The following is a 16,467-nucleotide window of genomic DNA, read 5'->3' as shown; positions in this document are numbered from 1 at the left end:
GGACCTGGTTACGAGTATGTAACCGCCTTTAAGATTACGAGCAGATTCGAAACCGTTCGAGCGAAGAGTATGAAAGAAAGCAAGAGCACAGGGCCGTGTCGGACGGCGCGTGGGCCAGGCATGGCGAAGTAGGGGGGGTCTTTGGGCCGGGATCGCAGCCCAGGGTCAGGGATCAGGCATGCGCCGCAGAAAAGAACGGGAAAACGTTCCTCTCGCAGCAGATAGGGTATCTCCTCGCATAATGCGCAAGTGGGAGGCTCGTACAGACACGCTTAGGACCGAGCCACGACCGAGCGAACTGTCTTCAAGAAGAAGACCCTTCTTTGTTCGCCGTGGCTCCTTCCTCCTCCCTGGTGTCCTCCTCCCTTTATTAGGCTTTGTTTTACCTCACCCTTTTACCACCGGTGAATGCGATTCGTTGCGCCGTGCCGTGACACGCCACACACGGATCTAATGTTATGCGACTCTTGTGCGTCGGAGTTGCCACTTTTATTCACCGTCGACGTCTAGCCTTTCGTCTATTCAAGAGTTTGGATACTCGAGTTGATTTTCCTAAAGCGTGCAACGCGATCCAAGCTTCGACTTTTCGCGAGTTTGAATACTCAAGTTGATTTTCCATAGAGTGCAATGCGATCCAACATTCGACTTTTCGCGAAAACTCGGATCTGGTACGCTACAAGTCTCTCAGAGTTCGAGGGTTCGAGAATCTCAAGTTCATCGTTTTTGAAGTTTCAAGCTCGTGGCTGTGAAAGTTTCCCGATTCGGCAGTTTCAATTTATTCGATAGGTCCAAGTTCGCGGATTGAAGAATTCCAAACTTCCGAGTTTGGATGGTTTAGAGTTGGTGGGTTCGAAGAGTTCCGAAACCGCGGATTTGAATGTTCCAAAGTTCACCGGTTTGGTAATTTTACGTTCATCGGTTTGGTAATTTTACCTTCACCGGTGTAAGAATTTCAGGATTCGAGGCAACTTTGGTCGCGTGCAAGCCGAGTAAAAAGGCGGTGTCACAATGGCAATTAAAAATTGAAAATTCCCGAGCACGTTGTTCCCGTCTATCCTGTTTCCTCGAACGAAAATGAAATATTTATCCGGAATAGTCCACGGAGGTCATAATTATACGATAAGACGAATAAACGAAACAAAACTGCTACCGTGACGTGCCATCGTTTCGAGAAGCCACGGAACGAATAACGCGTATAATCGGTTGATTAGAGAGAATGATATTGGCAGAAGCTCGTATCCTCGAGCAGAAGTGTAAATCTATTCACTGTCAGGATGCAATTATGCCGGTGCGTTGCAACGCTAACTAGCAGAGGTTTCGAGTTAATCGTGAATATGAATTATCGTACGTTTCCACCCTTGTAACCAGCTTCCAATAAGCGACCACGGTTGTTCGTTTCAACCGTTTGGAGACACTGCTATCATTTACCCGCGAAGGAACCTGTTAAACGTGTCCAACGTAATTGAACACTGTACGACCTTGACGAGGACCAATATTATCTGTCAACGTTTCGATTTACGTACTTACGAAATTGCCAATTTATTAATAACGTTCCGTTTTTCAATCGAGTAACTTCCGACATCGAAACGACGCATATCGATTTCAAATTAATACTTTGACTAATAACGAGTGTTACGCATCTATACGCAAATTGTACATTCCATAGATTACACCGGTTACGTAGTTATATTATACACTTGGGTCAAGTCGGAGGATCGAAATGTATCCAAAGTTTCGGTAAATGTCCTAAAATTTAGGTGAATTTGATTTCTGAAAAGATTTTAAAAACCCAAGGTGTTCGACGAGTTTCGAGTACAATTCTGAGTGGAACCTTGAAGTGAATCGAGTTCGGAGTCCAAAGAATCAATTCAATGCTGTTTATCGAATTTCTAGCTGCGAGAAACCGAAGAGATCGTGTCGCAGATCGAGTAGCGAACGCTCAGTGATATCTAGTACTTCGAGTTGCATATTCAACTCGGAAGAAAGGACGCGTTCTCGTAACGCTGAGTTGCTACGCTTACAGTTCTCGAATTCGGTACGAGCAAACAGGCTAAAATTCAACCGAATCGTTCTTGAATTCTGTTCAAGTGAACAGGCTAAAATTCAACCTACTCGTTCTTGAATTCTGTTCAAGTGAACAGGCTAAAATTCAACCGAATCGTTCTTGAATTCTGTTCAAACGAACAGGGTAAAATTCAACCGACTCGTTCTTGAATTCGGTTCGAGTGAACAGGGTAAAATTCAACCGACTCGTTCTTGAATTCGGTTCGACTGAACAAGCTAAAATTCAACCGACTCGAGCGATTCTGGATCAAGAATCGCGCGTTTGCTCCTCGGACCAGGCTGTGGGCCAGCGATGCCGCGCATCGGTGCGTGCATCTGCTTGCACATGCAAGCCATGCCAGCGCGTGTGGGCCGAGCAGATCTTCCGGTGGATTTCGCGCGATGACTCACCGCATCTCGTTCCTCGAATCGTTCGTTATTCTTCGAACTGCTCGGCAATATACGAAATACATCGAGAAGCGTACCGAAACAAGGATCGCCTCTCGATCGAGCTCGAACCTTTGATCGATGCTTCGCAAGGTTTTAGTTTCGAAGAAGATACAAACAAATAAATCAACGACCGTTATACCGTGACGAGTTTCCACGAAACGGTGTTGGTTCACCGTAAAATAATTGACTCGTTGGAGCAAGATAGATATTCGAGGGCCGTTCTGTCGATCGGAGAATGTAAACGATGATCCGGTACGTTTTACGGAGGATCGAACGAGGCGTTATAACGAGGAACTCTATATACGCCGACAATTTAACAAAAAACGTGCCAAAACGAGGGACTGAAAAGTAGTCGATATCGTTTCGCAAAAAGTAGATACACCTGTGATTGAGAACAGTCAGAAACTTGTATCAAAGTACCACAAACCTTCTAAAGTGTAACAGGTACTAAACGATGCACCATACACGATAGAAAAAAAGCCAACGATAGTGTGGTAGAATCGTTACCGTGGATAAGCTAAAATACGCGCTCCAATGTAATAAATATCAGCTAGTCAGTGTCATTGAGTGGTAAGTCTCTTCCAACCGTGCCTACTGTCTCTCTTGCTCTTCGATTGCTGGACAGTCGATACGAGCGTGCCATCTCTGTCTCAAAAATGGATGAATAATTGATCCGGTTTTACCTGGTGACACGTAACGACTGTCTCGGCTCGAATCCTCCGACGAGAACAGGGAACAGGATACACCCAGAGTGAGCACGATGGAGCAACAGGGAGTGAACTTTGGCCTACCTACTTTCAGCGGTCCACGGCCAAAAGCGACAAAGTATGCGCGCGGAACGAATTTCGTGCTTCGATGAAAACTTCCAAACGTGAACGCAGGGTTGAATTGCTGAGCAGAGTAAAGCGGAGGGTGACAAAGAGAAGGAGAAGGGTAAAGATGAAGAAGATAAGGACAAATACCGATTCAACCTGATAACGTAGTCCTGTTCGTTGGTAATAATAATAATAATACTACGGTAATAGTAACTTTACCGATCTCAGGAGATTGCCAAGTGATTGAAAATCACGCTACAGGTACGATTGGTGACGAAAGAGTCGACACTGTCACAACTCTGTAGATCAAGCTTTCATGTTGCGAAAAAAAATTTCAAAGATGAAAGCAGGGTTGAATTGCTGAGCAGAGTAAAGTGGAGGGTGACAAAGAGAAGGAGAAGGGTAAAAACGGAGAAGATAAGGACAAATACCGATTCAATTTGGCAACGTAGTCCTGTTCGTTGGTAATAATAATAATAATACTACGTTGATAGTAACTTTACCGATCTGAGAACATTGCCAAGTGATTTAAAATCACGCTACGGACACAATTGACGACGAAAGGGTCGTCACTGTCACAATTCTGTAGTTCGAGCTTCATGCTCCGAAAAAAACTTTCAAACATAAACACAGGGTCGAATTGCCAGAGCAGAGTAAAGACAGAGAAGATAAGGACAAATACCGATTCAGTTTAGTCACATAGTCCTGTTCGTTGGTAATAATAATAATACCACGTTGATAGTAACTTTACCGATCTGAGAACATTGCCAAGTGATCTAAAATCACGCTACGGACACAATTGACGATGAAAGGATCGTCACTGTCACAACTCCGTAGCTCGGAAGCATTCGACGAAAGGGAACGTTAGCTTCAACTTGGAACAGCTCGAGTGGTAGGCGTTACGTGTAGAAAAATATCGTCGACGGTTCGGTTTTCGCTTGGGAAAAGAGGTGGAAACTGACAGGAAGGAGTCGAGTGGGACGTTTAAGCGTAACGAAGCTCTCGAACAGTGGTGGGTGATGCGAGCCGTTGGGCTCGAGACGCGGAGAACGAAGAGGAAATCGATTATTCGCCGGCGACCGGTATCCTGCGATCGTCCGCTTACGAATAAACACCGACCACCGAGTTTATCCTGGGACGTTGCATTATCCTCGGCAACGAGACGGAACGGCATCGTCCTTGAGCGCTGGAAACGCGTTTCAGGATCCACGATCGATCGCGCCGCGCGTTGCATTCATCGCGGAAACGACCCAACGTGGAACCACTGGGACCTTCGTTAGATCGTAGATCGTTTGGATCCTCCTCGTGATTAATAACGCTGGAACTAATAGGCGCGAGCCACCCGAGAAGCTTTTAACAGTCCTTCCGCGACATGTCGGCGAATTTCGTGGAATATTACACGCTTACGGTCTCGCGTCCCGCGAAATCGAACGACTTCCGTTGGCCACGGGAATTTTCTACTTTTGTTTCTTCTTTTTCTTCCTTTTCTCAAGGTTCCACGTCCGAGTTTCTCTCGCGCGTGCGTTTCAAGTTCCTCGCGTCTCGTATCCTCGTTACGTGCGAAATCTTTCGAGCGCTGGGATCCAAGGTCAAGGAACGTGGACAATATCACACCGCGACAGTATATTGCAACGTGTCTACGAACAATTATCGTTTAAACTGTCGATTTCACAATGTACAGCTACCGATTGCGGGCTATCGTATCGAGTATGGTTCATTCCTTTTTTATGCTCCGAAAGAAACTTCCAAACTTGAAAGCAGGGTTGAATTGCTGGAGCAGAGTAAAGCGAAGAGTGACAAAGAAGTGGATGAGGGTAAAAACGGAGAAGATAAGGACAAATACCGATTCAGTTTAGTAACCTAGTCCTATTCGTTAGCTATCGTGCACTATCGTATCGAGTATCGTTCAATTCCTTTTTTATTACTTTCTATTACTTGTATAGTATAAAAGTATATACCTGTTACTTTTATTACTCGTTTCTTTCGAGTCGAACATCTCGATGCTCCAAAAATTGACTAGAAATGAATTTTCTTCGGGTTTGGTGTAACAGTTTCGATACACTTAACGTATCACCGGTGTTATCGAATTGCACGAATCGTCGGAGTGAAACGAACGCATCAAAATTCATTGCACGCGACGAGTATCATCGCTGGAATAACTGGAAAGGATTCGCGAATCCAGCGTGGACGTAGACACTGGCCAGGTTTTGATTTGAATAAAAGAAGACTATGAAAGTACAAGCGAGGAAGGACAGGCCAGCGGAAGACAGTGCCGCTCATGGAAATGGCGAACGATTAGATACGGTTTTCATGTACCGCCACTCCGGATGATGGACGTTGCTGTTTATTTCAGCGCTTGGATTATCGTGAATTTCCATGGGAGAAAAATAACGGCACGCATGGACTGCTACGTTTTCGTAACAGTGTTCGTTCGCGAAAACACTCGCCTCCTATACGAGATTATGGAAGACGTTACTTTCCGAGAAGAATTTTTCCACCACGAGCGAACCGAACCGAGGATCCCGTTTCTGGAGATTTTGGAAAACGAAATTGGAAAATATGGCGATTGATCGATCACTTCGCAAACAGAAATGGAATTTTTCTTATTTTGTGCATTTATTACGATAAAGAGCAATTCGACTCTCCTAACCCAACTCGAAAGAATTCTTTTTCCCTTGATGTTATTAGGAGGAGCATAGACCTAATCTACACCCAATCGAACCTAATAGAGTTTTTCTTATTTTGTGCATTTATTATGATAAAGAGCAATTCGACTCTCCTAACCCAACTCGAAAGAATTCTTTTCGACCTAATCCACACCTAATCGAACCTAATGGAATTTTTCTTCTTTTGTGCATTTATTATGATAAATAGCAATTCGACTTTCCTAACCCAACTCGAAAGAATTCTTTTTCCCTCGATGTTAAGAGCATAGACCTAATTCACACTCAATTGAACCTAATGGAATTTTTGTTCAGAATGTTGCAACGAAAAACGATCCTTTTCGTATAGACGCGATATTAACAAGCATTTTGTACACCTCTGTACGAAGTCGAAAGTTAATACTAAGCAATCGAAAGCTTGCTTCCTTTATCAAAGTATAACCATGATTTCGTAACGAGAAAACCCTATTGGTAATGTAAATAAATACGACTAGACTAAACTAGACTAGACTAAACTAGACTAAACTAGACTAGACTAAACTAGACTAGACTATATTAGACTAGACTAGACTAGACTAGACTAGACTAGACTAGACTAGACAAGACTAGACTAGACTAGACTAGACTAGACTAGACTAGACTAGACTAGACTAGACTAGACTAGACTAGACTAGAGTAGACTAAACTAGACTAGACTAGACTAGAGTAGACTAAACTAGACTAGACTAGACTAGACTAGACTAGACTAGACTAGACTAGACTAGACTAGGCTAGGCTAGGCTATATTAGACTAGACTACACTAGACTAAACTAGACTAGACTATATTAGACTAGACTGGACTAGACTAAACTAGACTAGACTAAACTAGACTAGACTAGACTAACAACACTAAAATGTCATATTACTCTAGTTGCAAGTCCCGTGTCACTTACCGTATTACAAAATAGTCCAATGCTCTCAATTTCCCAAGTGAGTAAATTAAACGTATCCAAAATCGTTTCACATATTTTCACTGAGAGAATTCTAAGTGAAAAATAATTCTTTTCTCGACGAAACACTCAGTCAATAGTTGTATACGTATTTGTATACATCGTTTTGTCCTATGGTGATCCCACGTAATCTTGGACCACGTTTCTTAAATTACAGCAACGATGGGTCCAATGGATTTCTGTCGATGTTATTTCTCACTTGGAATTATCAAATTTTCTCATCTCGAAGTATTCTCCTGCGAGGCAACTCGATAAGAGAAACCGAGATTGGATTAAGAGGTAGTTTGAGATAGTTGAGGCTAGTCTTCGCTCGGTCTCGAGTAAATCTTCGACAATAGGTCAAGAGCATTGAGCTCTGACATGTAGGTGAACTTGAAGAGCGAGGAAACATTGGGGTTTTCGACGAAAGACTCTCAGAATTCTCTCAGTGAAAATATTTGAAACCATTTTTGATATATTTGCTTCGCTCACTTGGTAAATCGAGAGCATCGGACTATTTGGTAATACAATAAGTAACACGTGATTTCCAACTAAGTGTAACGCTGATACAAGTTTCTAAATAAACATCGAGTATTCTCACGAGTGATTGAGTGCTGAAGAAGCGCTCAGGGCTACCAATCGAGTGTAACGTTAACGTAAGTTTCCGTATAAACGTTGAGTATTCTCGCGAGAGATCGAATAGTTGAGAATCACGGGACATGGACGAAGCTCGAGGCTTCCGGCCAAGTACGATATTAATATAAGTTTGTAAATAAACGTATAGTATTCTCACGAGCGATTAGGTAATTCTTCGAACCTTTCGGGGCACAGAATCGAGCTGCGCAACACACATTTCTGTCCTTATGAATATTTTGTACGTACGTGTGTATTCCATTTTTTTTTTCTTCGTTTTAATTCGATCTAATACACGTTTATTACAGGAAGGAAAAAAGATCGGTAAGTTCTGGAAGAAACTGCAAGTCACACTGAACCAGACGTTTCAGTTAGCCTTCGTGAGGCCTGTATCTATGCAAATATTAATCTACACCGTTCCTTCTACGTACAACAGATCGTATTTATACTATTCGACTTACGCGGTATTGGACACGCGAGAAAAGGTTCGAAACGAATTAACCGAGTGAATACCAACTGGCTTCGAATACTCAAGTATTCAAAGTTTACACACAACGTTCGAACATCTATGAAATATTATACAATTCGATTCACACGGTATTGGACTCGTGAGAAAAGGTTCGAAACGAATTAACCGCGTAAATACCAATTGGCTTCGAATACCCAAATATTCAAAATTTCCGCGCAAAGTTCAAACACCCACAACATATTCGAACACTCCCGATTCTGAAACATACTAACATCAAATACATGAAAGATTTGATTCGCAATGTTTTCTAAAATCAAATCCAAACTTCAATATTCATTCCACGATTCAAATGCAAATTTTTACCTAACGAGAATCGTCCAAAGAATTTCTTCAATATTCGAACGTTTCGCTCGTATCATCATCCCCTTTCAACTCGATATGCACATGCACACACCGTACCACGGCACGTGAAAGGAAGGAACACCACTCTCCATTCTCAGTTCTCGATGTTATCGCGGATAATTCAAGTGGCGCGCGTCTCGCTCAATTTTCGCCGGTCATTTCCACGGTCCGTCTTTAATAAATTCAAAGTACAAACGACAACGCGACCGGTCGAATAAAAGCAACAGATCCCCATGAATAATTCAGCGTTCGTTTCACCGACGGTTGCGTCTCGGGGCTTCCCACGCGTCGTCCCGGTTTTCATCCCTTCGCGACGCTCTCTACCCAGACAGGGTGGATTTACTTCGGTCGATCGTCGTTTTCGTGGACATTTTTGTTTTCGACGGCGATACGTAAGCGGTACCCGTAGATTGTGTCGCGTACGGTTACGCAAACGCCATTCCGTAGAAAAATCGCGTCTTTCCTCGTCATCCAGTCGCTCCGACGCCTCGCGACTGGCTGAGCCCCATTCGAAATCGTTTCGCGTTCCTTCGACGCCTATGGCGCGACTCGCCTTCCAAAAATCGTTAACTTGCCCTCACTGTGTTACCATTACACGGAAGCACCTCGTTATTGACGACGATGATCATTCGCTGCGAGATTCCAACCAATTACAATGATTATCGTTCGGTCAGGTGCCTCGACCATGCCTCGTTCGATACTACCTTTTCATCTTCCACGGATTTAATCAGATAATACCTTTCAGCTTCGATCGGACGAACCGTCCGGGTTGTTCTTAAACAGCGTATTTCAATTTTATTTATCATAGTTTTACTTACGCGACAAATTCAAAATTGGATATTTTCGTGTTTGAAACGTCAACTTCTCGAATGACGTTTACACCGTACTTCAAACGAGACGTTCTCGAGTCACATCGTACCGTGTCTCGATTTTGACTCTAAGATACGACGTTTTGAGATTTTAAAGGAAAACTGGTGCCAAAAGTGCGGGAAAAATATTAATCGGTTACGGGTACGAGGTCGTTTCGACCCAGTTGTAAATGGATTCTGTACTCTTTGTCGAAAAATGGATGAACATTTACTCGAATCGCGGATAAAGATCCTTGCAAAGATTTTTATTTACATGTTGGCGTGTTTCCTGTGAAAAGATTCTCGAAAATTCAGTTACGCGATTCAGTTTTATCGATTCGAAGAACCTCTGTTGTTTTATCGGGATTTACGGATTTTTGGGCGAAAGAGAAGTGAAACTGAAAATAAATATAATATAGAAAAAAAATAAATTACTATTATAAAGTTTTATATTTTGTGTTGGAATGAATGCAACAACGATCTTAAGGGTGCCAGATGTCGATGTCGGTTTTAAGAAATGGTTTTAAGAAGGGTCGTCCGCCACGCGGTTAACGGTTTGGCCGCTTTTTCTTTTGGTTTTTCATTTTAGTCGAGTTCCAAGTCCAGAGTCAGAAAGACCACACGACACTGTCGTCGTTCGCATCGAGACGTATCACTGTACACGCATTTCTTCGAACTTTGTATTCTTATATATACAATTACTATACTACTGGACACGCGAGATCCCTGCGTATTATAATAAACTAGATATTACAATCCGAACTTTACGACAACTTCGATTCTTGGAGATCTGTGTCTCCGGTCACCTGGATCGTGACGATCCTTTTCTTATATTTCTTTCGATTTTCGACTAATCGGAGTTTCGTATCGTCGAGTAACGTTCAATTGCAAAATTGTCAACGGAGATGTATTTAGACGAGGCACACCTGATACAGTTAAGAGTGGATCGTGTACACGATCCACGTTTGATCGTTTGATCGTTGCTGGTATTTTGTTCGCGTTTCGTTGACACAAGCTCGGTAGATCGTTTTCTTATATTTCTTTCGATTTTCGAATAATCGGAGTTTCGTATCGTCGAGTAACGTTCAATTGCAAAATTGTCAACGGAGATGTATTTAGATGAGGCACACCTGATACAGTTAAGAGTGGATCGTGTACACGATCTACCAGATACGCAAAATCCCTTCATATGATAATAAACTAGATATTATAATCTGAACTTTACATTTTCTAAAGTAAAATGATATTACCAAATATAGGCTCCTGTCCCGATCGTAAATAGTAGCCACGACGAAAAACACGCGTTGTAGGGAACGGTTGAACGTTTGCTACCTTTGGTACCACTTAAGGTATCGATTACTGTAATCGCTCGATTCTCCGGGCCTTTTTCTCGGTTTATTTGGCCGGCATCGAAGAAGCAACCGGTACCAAGAGATTTACGTGGAAGGAACGCGATCCTCGGGGGTATAGCCGGGCCAACGTATAAACGACGGAATGGGATTTTAATCAGGACGATATATACGTTATTTGCGAAAGAAGCCGAACTGTCCGACGTTATTAATTCTTCCAGAAGGATCGACCCATTTGGTGATTGACGTCGCGTGACGATCGGCCGCAGCGCCGCTTATGTAATTCCGCGTAGAATCCTCCAGGGTTGCGATCAGGATAATAAGTATCCGGAAGCCAAGGACAAGATTGGCCAGAGCACGATGAATCGCTGTGGCAATGAAGAGTCTAGCAACATTTTCGAGACGATTTTCCAACGTTCGTCAAATCGTGACACAAACATTGGTGTCAACAGACGACTAACAAGCTTTCGAAGCAGTTCTTCGAAGAAGAACTTATTAAACGAATCGTGAATTGAATTATCTCTCTTGAATTATTCGGTTTGAATGAATTTTGCATCATCGTTAAGGGACGAGACTCGAGCAAAACGTTGAAATAAAAACGATTTCTTTCCTCGTCACTTTCCATACATTCTTCAACGTTCCAAGATATCAATTTCTTTGTTTGCTGATCTATTTCGAAATTAAGTAAATATATATATACATTTATCATGTTAGGATAGCAGTATCCCCGAAAACGATGCTCTTTGAAGTAAAAGATTGCAAATGAAAATTACGCGTTGTTCTAAAGTATTGGTTCATTCGGAAGGATTTTATCATCAATTATTTCTTTACTCTTAAATCGTCAGCAACGATGTTAACGATACTCGAATAGTCGTGTTTCTTTATCGATTCGAAGAACCTCTGTTGTTTTATCGCGATTTATGGATTTTTGGCAAAGATAATTATTTCTTTTTCACGAGGAACCAATTGTTGTAAAACGGATGAACAATTTCCGCTTCAAGAATAACAATACGTTTCGAGGTCTCGATGCAGCAAGTGTAATTGCGCAAGTGGTTCGAACAAACTTTCTTGCACTCTTAGTTCGAACTGACCGCTTGATTCTTTCAAAACCTAATAGATAAACAAAAACAGTTTTCCGTCTACAGGCACAGTAAGTTAAATTACGTAACTCTGAGTGGTTAACGATACAAACTTTACGACAGCTTCGCAAAGATAATTCTCATTTTTGCAACCCATAAGCTAATGTTCGATCGAAATGTAACTCTAAATTTGAACCATTTTCGTTGGAGGTGATTACACGTTTTATTCCATAAATATTCAATTTTACAATCGTAATGAAATTACCGATTGCCTCCATCGATCGATCACGAATATTCAACATTAGTTTCGTTAACTTTGTCAAAGTAACACTTCGTGCGTTTGCTCCGAATTTTCTCCCTATAAACTAATGTTCGATCGGAATGTAACTCTAAATTTGAACCACTTTCTACGGAGGTGATTACACGTTCTACTCCATAAATATTCAATTTTACAATCGTAATAAAATTACCGATTGCCTCCATCGATCGATCACAAGTATTCAACATTAGTTTCGTTAGCTTTGTCAAAGTAACACTTCGTGTGTTTGCTTCAGATATTAGCTCCGAATTTTCTCCCTATAAACTAATGTTCAATCGAAATGTAACTTTAAATTTGAACCACTTTCTACGGAGGTGATTACACGTTCTACTCCATAAATATTCAATTTTACAATCGTAATAAAATTATCGATTGCCTCCATCGATCGATCACGAGTATTCAACATTAGTTTCATTAGCTTTGTCGAAATATCCCTTCGTGAATCTGTTTCGGATATTAACAACGAATCGACTTATCGATCGTGCTCCAAATGAGCAATTATTAGGAGCAGAGGCAATTTTATACAACAATACGCGTTTAAAAGGCCTCAACAATCTGGTTTCTCGCAATTAATACTATCTACGCTTTCTGAAGGTGAACCGTGTCCTTTTGGAAGAGTGTTTCGACGTTTCGTTAACATTCTAGCTGGAGAACAATTTACCGACGCATTAATACCGGTACCCGTCTCAGGATTGATCAGCTGACCAGTTAATGATAAGAATATAGAGTTACTACACTCCGCGTACAATGACGAATGGTTGAGATTTAACATTTAATTGGCCGTACAATACCTAGCCTTAAGTATAGAACTCAAGATTAATTACAATACTTAACCGTGTGTTAAAAACAGAGGTCAGTGATCGATAGTCCGCTGCAGGATGGATTCCTTTAACCATTTCGATACCAACGAGAAAAGGACCAGAGATGAATTCAGGCGTTTTTCATGAGGTATGTCTCGAATTAAAGCTCTTTACCGGTAATAAATTATGAAAGCGACCTAACTAAACATCCGAACAAATTAAACGTAACGCTTGTTTTGGATTATCACCAGCACGTATTCGAGGTGAATAGGACTCGTTTGAAAAACTTTGAAAAACTTTGATTTATACACGTAAATAACATTGATTTATACATGTAAATAAAAGAAACAAGTTTCGTATATTTTCTTAATCTTGTGGATCAGAAAAATCACACAAGCCCTAAAAAGAGAATTGTACTTTCAGCTACGAATATTCGTTTTCGAAGAAGTTAAACGAAACGATTTTGTTCCTTTTGTCGCAAAACCTAGAAGCGATGTTAATTGTGTTTCGTCGATACGGGAGCTTGAAAATTGGAACTTTTAGTTATTCGTATCGAGAATCGAGTGGCCGGAAAATCTGACCGTTATTACGCAACTTGCCACAACTTCAATCGGGACAAGTGTTAAAGAGCTTGCGTTTAAAATCCAAAGTCAGTTTCCAAGTGCTTCTTCCACCTCGAGAAGCCACTAGAAGTCAAGGTTCCTTAATAAACCTCTGAATACATATTTTTAATCGTGTATTTTATATTACGTCCCGGTTGTAATATCTCTCAAGTTACGTTCCTTTATTTGTCCGAAAATGTTGTTTTGTTCGAGCAACCGGCGTGAAAAGGTTGCGCACCACTGATCCGTTACAAAGGCAAACGTAACGCATAATGATTACACGTTCGTTCTTTATCGGAACGAACAACAACGCGTACTCTCAGTCAGCAAACTGTAAAGAACTTCCGACTCCATATTTCATCAACAATACTACAATTTATTGCTCCGTTTGCCTAGAGCGAGTATAGCTTTGTTCAAACTGTCGCTAAAAATACCGTATAAGAGAACTTTACGTGGACGTAATCTTGTCTTCGATGAATCGAAGATTTTTGTAAGATTTTCTAACTTTTATTCGACGTTTGTGCAAACACTGTGTAAAAGTTTTGTATATTTTGTTATTTTTGTGGATTAGAAATTGCACAACTTCTAAACAGAGAATTGTACTTTCAGTTATAAATATTCGTTTTTGAGGAAGTTAAACGAGACGTTTTTGTTCCTTTTGTCGCAAAATTTGTAATGTGTAAAAGAACTCTATGTCGCAGAATCTTGTCTTCGATGAATCGAAGATTTTTGTAAGATTTTCTAACTTTTATTCGACGTTTGTGCAAACACTGTGTAAAAGTTTTGTATATTTTGTTATTTTTGTGGATCAGAAATCGCACAACGTCTAAATAGACAATTGTACTATTAACATTCCACGTTTGTACAAACACTATAAATTCACTCCTAATCAATATCACAATCAACGTGTCAAACCATATCAAACAAATCAGATTTCTCGTATTTGTAATTATTTTCACAATTATCATTGTTTCATTACTCTCATTATTCTCCGATGTAAATACGTAGCCTAGACAATTTTCCTCCCGAATTTCAATAACAAAACAATCCCCCCACCACATTCCATCGAGTAGAAAAAGATACCACACCGAACGACAGTCTTCGTCGCCAACTTCGTCGCAATCGTTGCAAAGACATAGTTAAAAATTCGATTAATTCGTCCTCGATCAGGTTACTCGATCCCTCGTCTTTCGAGCACCCAGGTGTCCACCTGAGAGCTGGAAAACGATCGCTTTTTAAAAGAGAATCGCGCAAAGACGCGCATTATTTAAAGAAAATTCTGCAAAGACGTCGTCTTCGAATTCTCATCTCCGGGATAATTTACGAAACGTCGAAACGTTCCGACGAAAGGGCACGAGATCGCACGCATATCCAGTTTAAACGAACACCCCATAGAACGTACCCGTCACTGGAAGCCATAGAGAAATCAGTATTGGATACCTGGTCGGTCGTAAGGAGCGGCTCTTCTTGGCGCGTTCTGTCCCCTAACGGGATGGAATTGCTGCTGTTGGTGCAAGGGTGGCGTTTGGGCGGGTTGCAGCTGCAGATGATACTGCTGTGAGCTCGAATAATGGGCGGAAGCATTCGCCGTGGACACCGCCTGCGGTTGCTGTTGATACTGACCGCTCTGATACTGATTCAGATGATTCGGATGGTGAAAGTGGGAATGGGGGTGCGTGTGCGAATGGGACGGTGGATGGGGGTGGGAATTCGGATGAGGGTGAGAGTACGGTGCACACCAGGTGTAATATTGCTGCCAGGAAGCGGCGGCGTCCACGTTTGCCATCCCATCTCCTCCTTCCTCGCTCCCCATTCGAAACCACGGGCAGAGATCACTTCCCGTTGCCAGTTTTACTGGCGTTCGATCTTGGTCCTAGTGTCTTGGTAAACTGGTCTTACTCGTTCACGATCGTTCACCGACAGGGAAACCGTCCTCGATCCACCACGTTCCTCTTCCGATGACTTTTAAGGGATTTCACTGACGAGATACATCGTGGTACCCTGTACCCGCGAACGGAACTTCGCTGATTGTTTCCGAACAGTGATAAACCAGAATCGGTTTGTTTCGTTTCATCGACGAACGGAGACACGGGTGTCCGATCGTTCTAGATCGTCTTTTAACGTTTGCGCCCTAGAAAGTAACGGTAGCGTAGCTCTCGTGAGATTGTTGCTCGCGTGGCACGTATCTCGGTGTTTCGAGAATTCGTAGGCAACGGCGTAACCTATAAACATTCACGGGGCACTGACGTGAGCGCGGATCAAAGAGCAACGGTTTCGTACGGAAGCGGTTGGGTATGGTATCGCAGCCGTTGGAAGAAAAAAAAAGCGCAGGAGTGAATTCTGAATTCGCATGCGTACGAGGAAACCGGTGTATTATGGTTTTTCTTTTTTTTTCTTTTTTCTCTCTCTCCTGGCTGATTCTAGGACATTACGTCGGCTTTAATTGAAGCGTGTTCCCGAGAGACGAGCACCGCACGCGAATCGTCAAGGACTCGTGCGACCAGCGCGAATCGAAGTCTTCCCCCGGATAAGATACGAGAAACGAATACCTAACGCGAATATGGCCGCGACGATTGCCAATCTAGCGTGGACGATACTCAAATTCGTCGGAAATACACGTTCGAACGATCCGTCGGGTGTACTCGCGATTAGTTACGATCGATGCGCGATTGCTCGGGAGATCGGGTCGCGCGATTAATTGCCGCGTCACCGAGAACGATGGGTGTCCACTGGGATCACCTTCGCGATTCCTCGATCACCGAATACCGGACGAGGAGGAAGAACAGGAGGAGTAGGAGCACAGTTTTCTCCGTCACAGAACAGCCGGCGACACATGACGATCGAACATCTCACATCACCCTCGGGTATATTCGCTTGTCACAACTGTTATATTATTATTTCCACAACTCGTCTTCACAACGGGATCTCGAAAACACACGCCGATGAAGGAAACCGAGCTGCTGGTCACTACCGACGAAAAACGATTCCCGAATTTAACGAAACCATCCGATCGCCTCGGCAACTCG

At 42.3% G+C, this 16,467-nt stretch overlaps 1 protein-coding gene across 4 annotated transcripts in view; it reads right to left on the bottom strand.

Moving 5' to 3' along the window:
* Positions 1-15,754, bottom strand: part of LOC143154323 (thyrotroph embryonic factor) — a 173,564-nt gene extending 157,810 nt beyond the window's left edge. The window contains exon 1 of one of the 4 annotated variants that reach the window (XM_076326330.1): positions 14,882-15,754. In XM_076326330.1, the coding sequence (XP_076182445.1) occupies positions 14,882-15,254 (373 nt within the window). In that variant the 5' untranslated portion in view covers positions 15,255-15,754. The remainder of the gene's footprint in view (positions 1-14,881) is intronic. The other 3 variants (XM_076326332.1, XM_076326331.1, XM_076326333.1) reach the window with 3 other exon arrangements.
* Positions 15,755-16,467: the final 713 nt, after the last annotated feature.

The sequence above is a fragment of the Ptiloglossa arizonensis genome, chromosome 14, assembly GCF_051014685.1.
Source record: "Ptiloglossa arizonensis isolate GNS036 chromosome 14, iyPtiAriz1_principal, whole genome shotgun sequence".
NCBI classification, from domain to species: Eukaryota; Metazoa; Arthropoda; class Insecta; order Hymenoptera; family Colletidae; genus Ptiloglossa; species Ptiloglossa arizonensis.
This window is presented reverse-complemented; position numbering and strand designations above follow the sequence as displayed.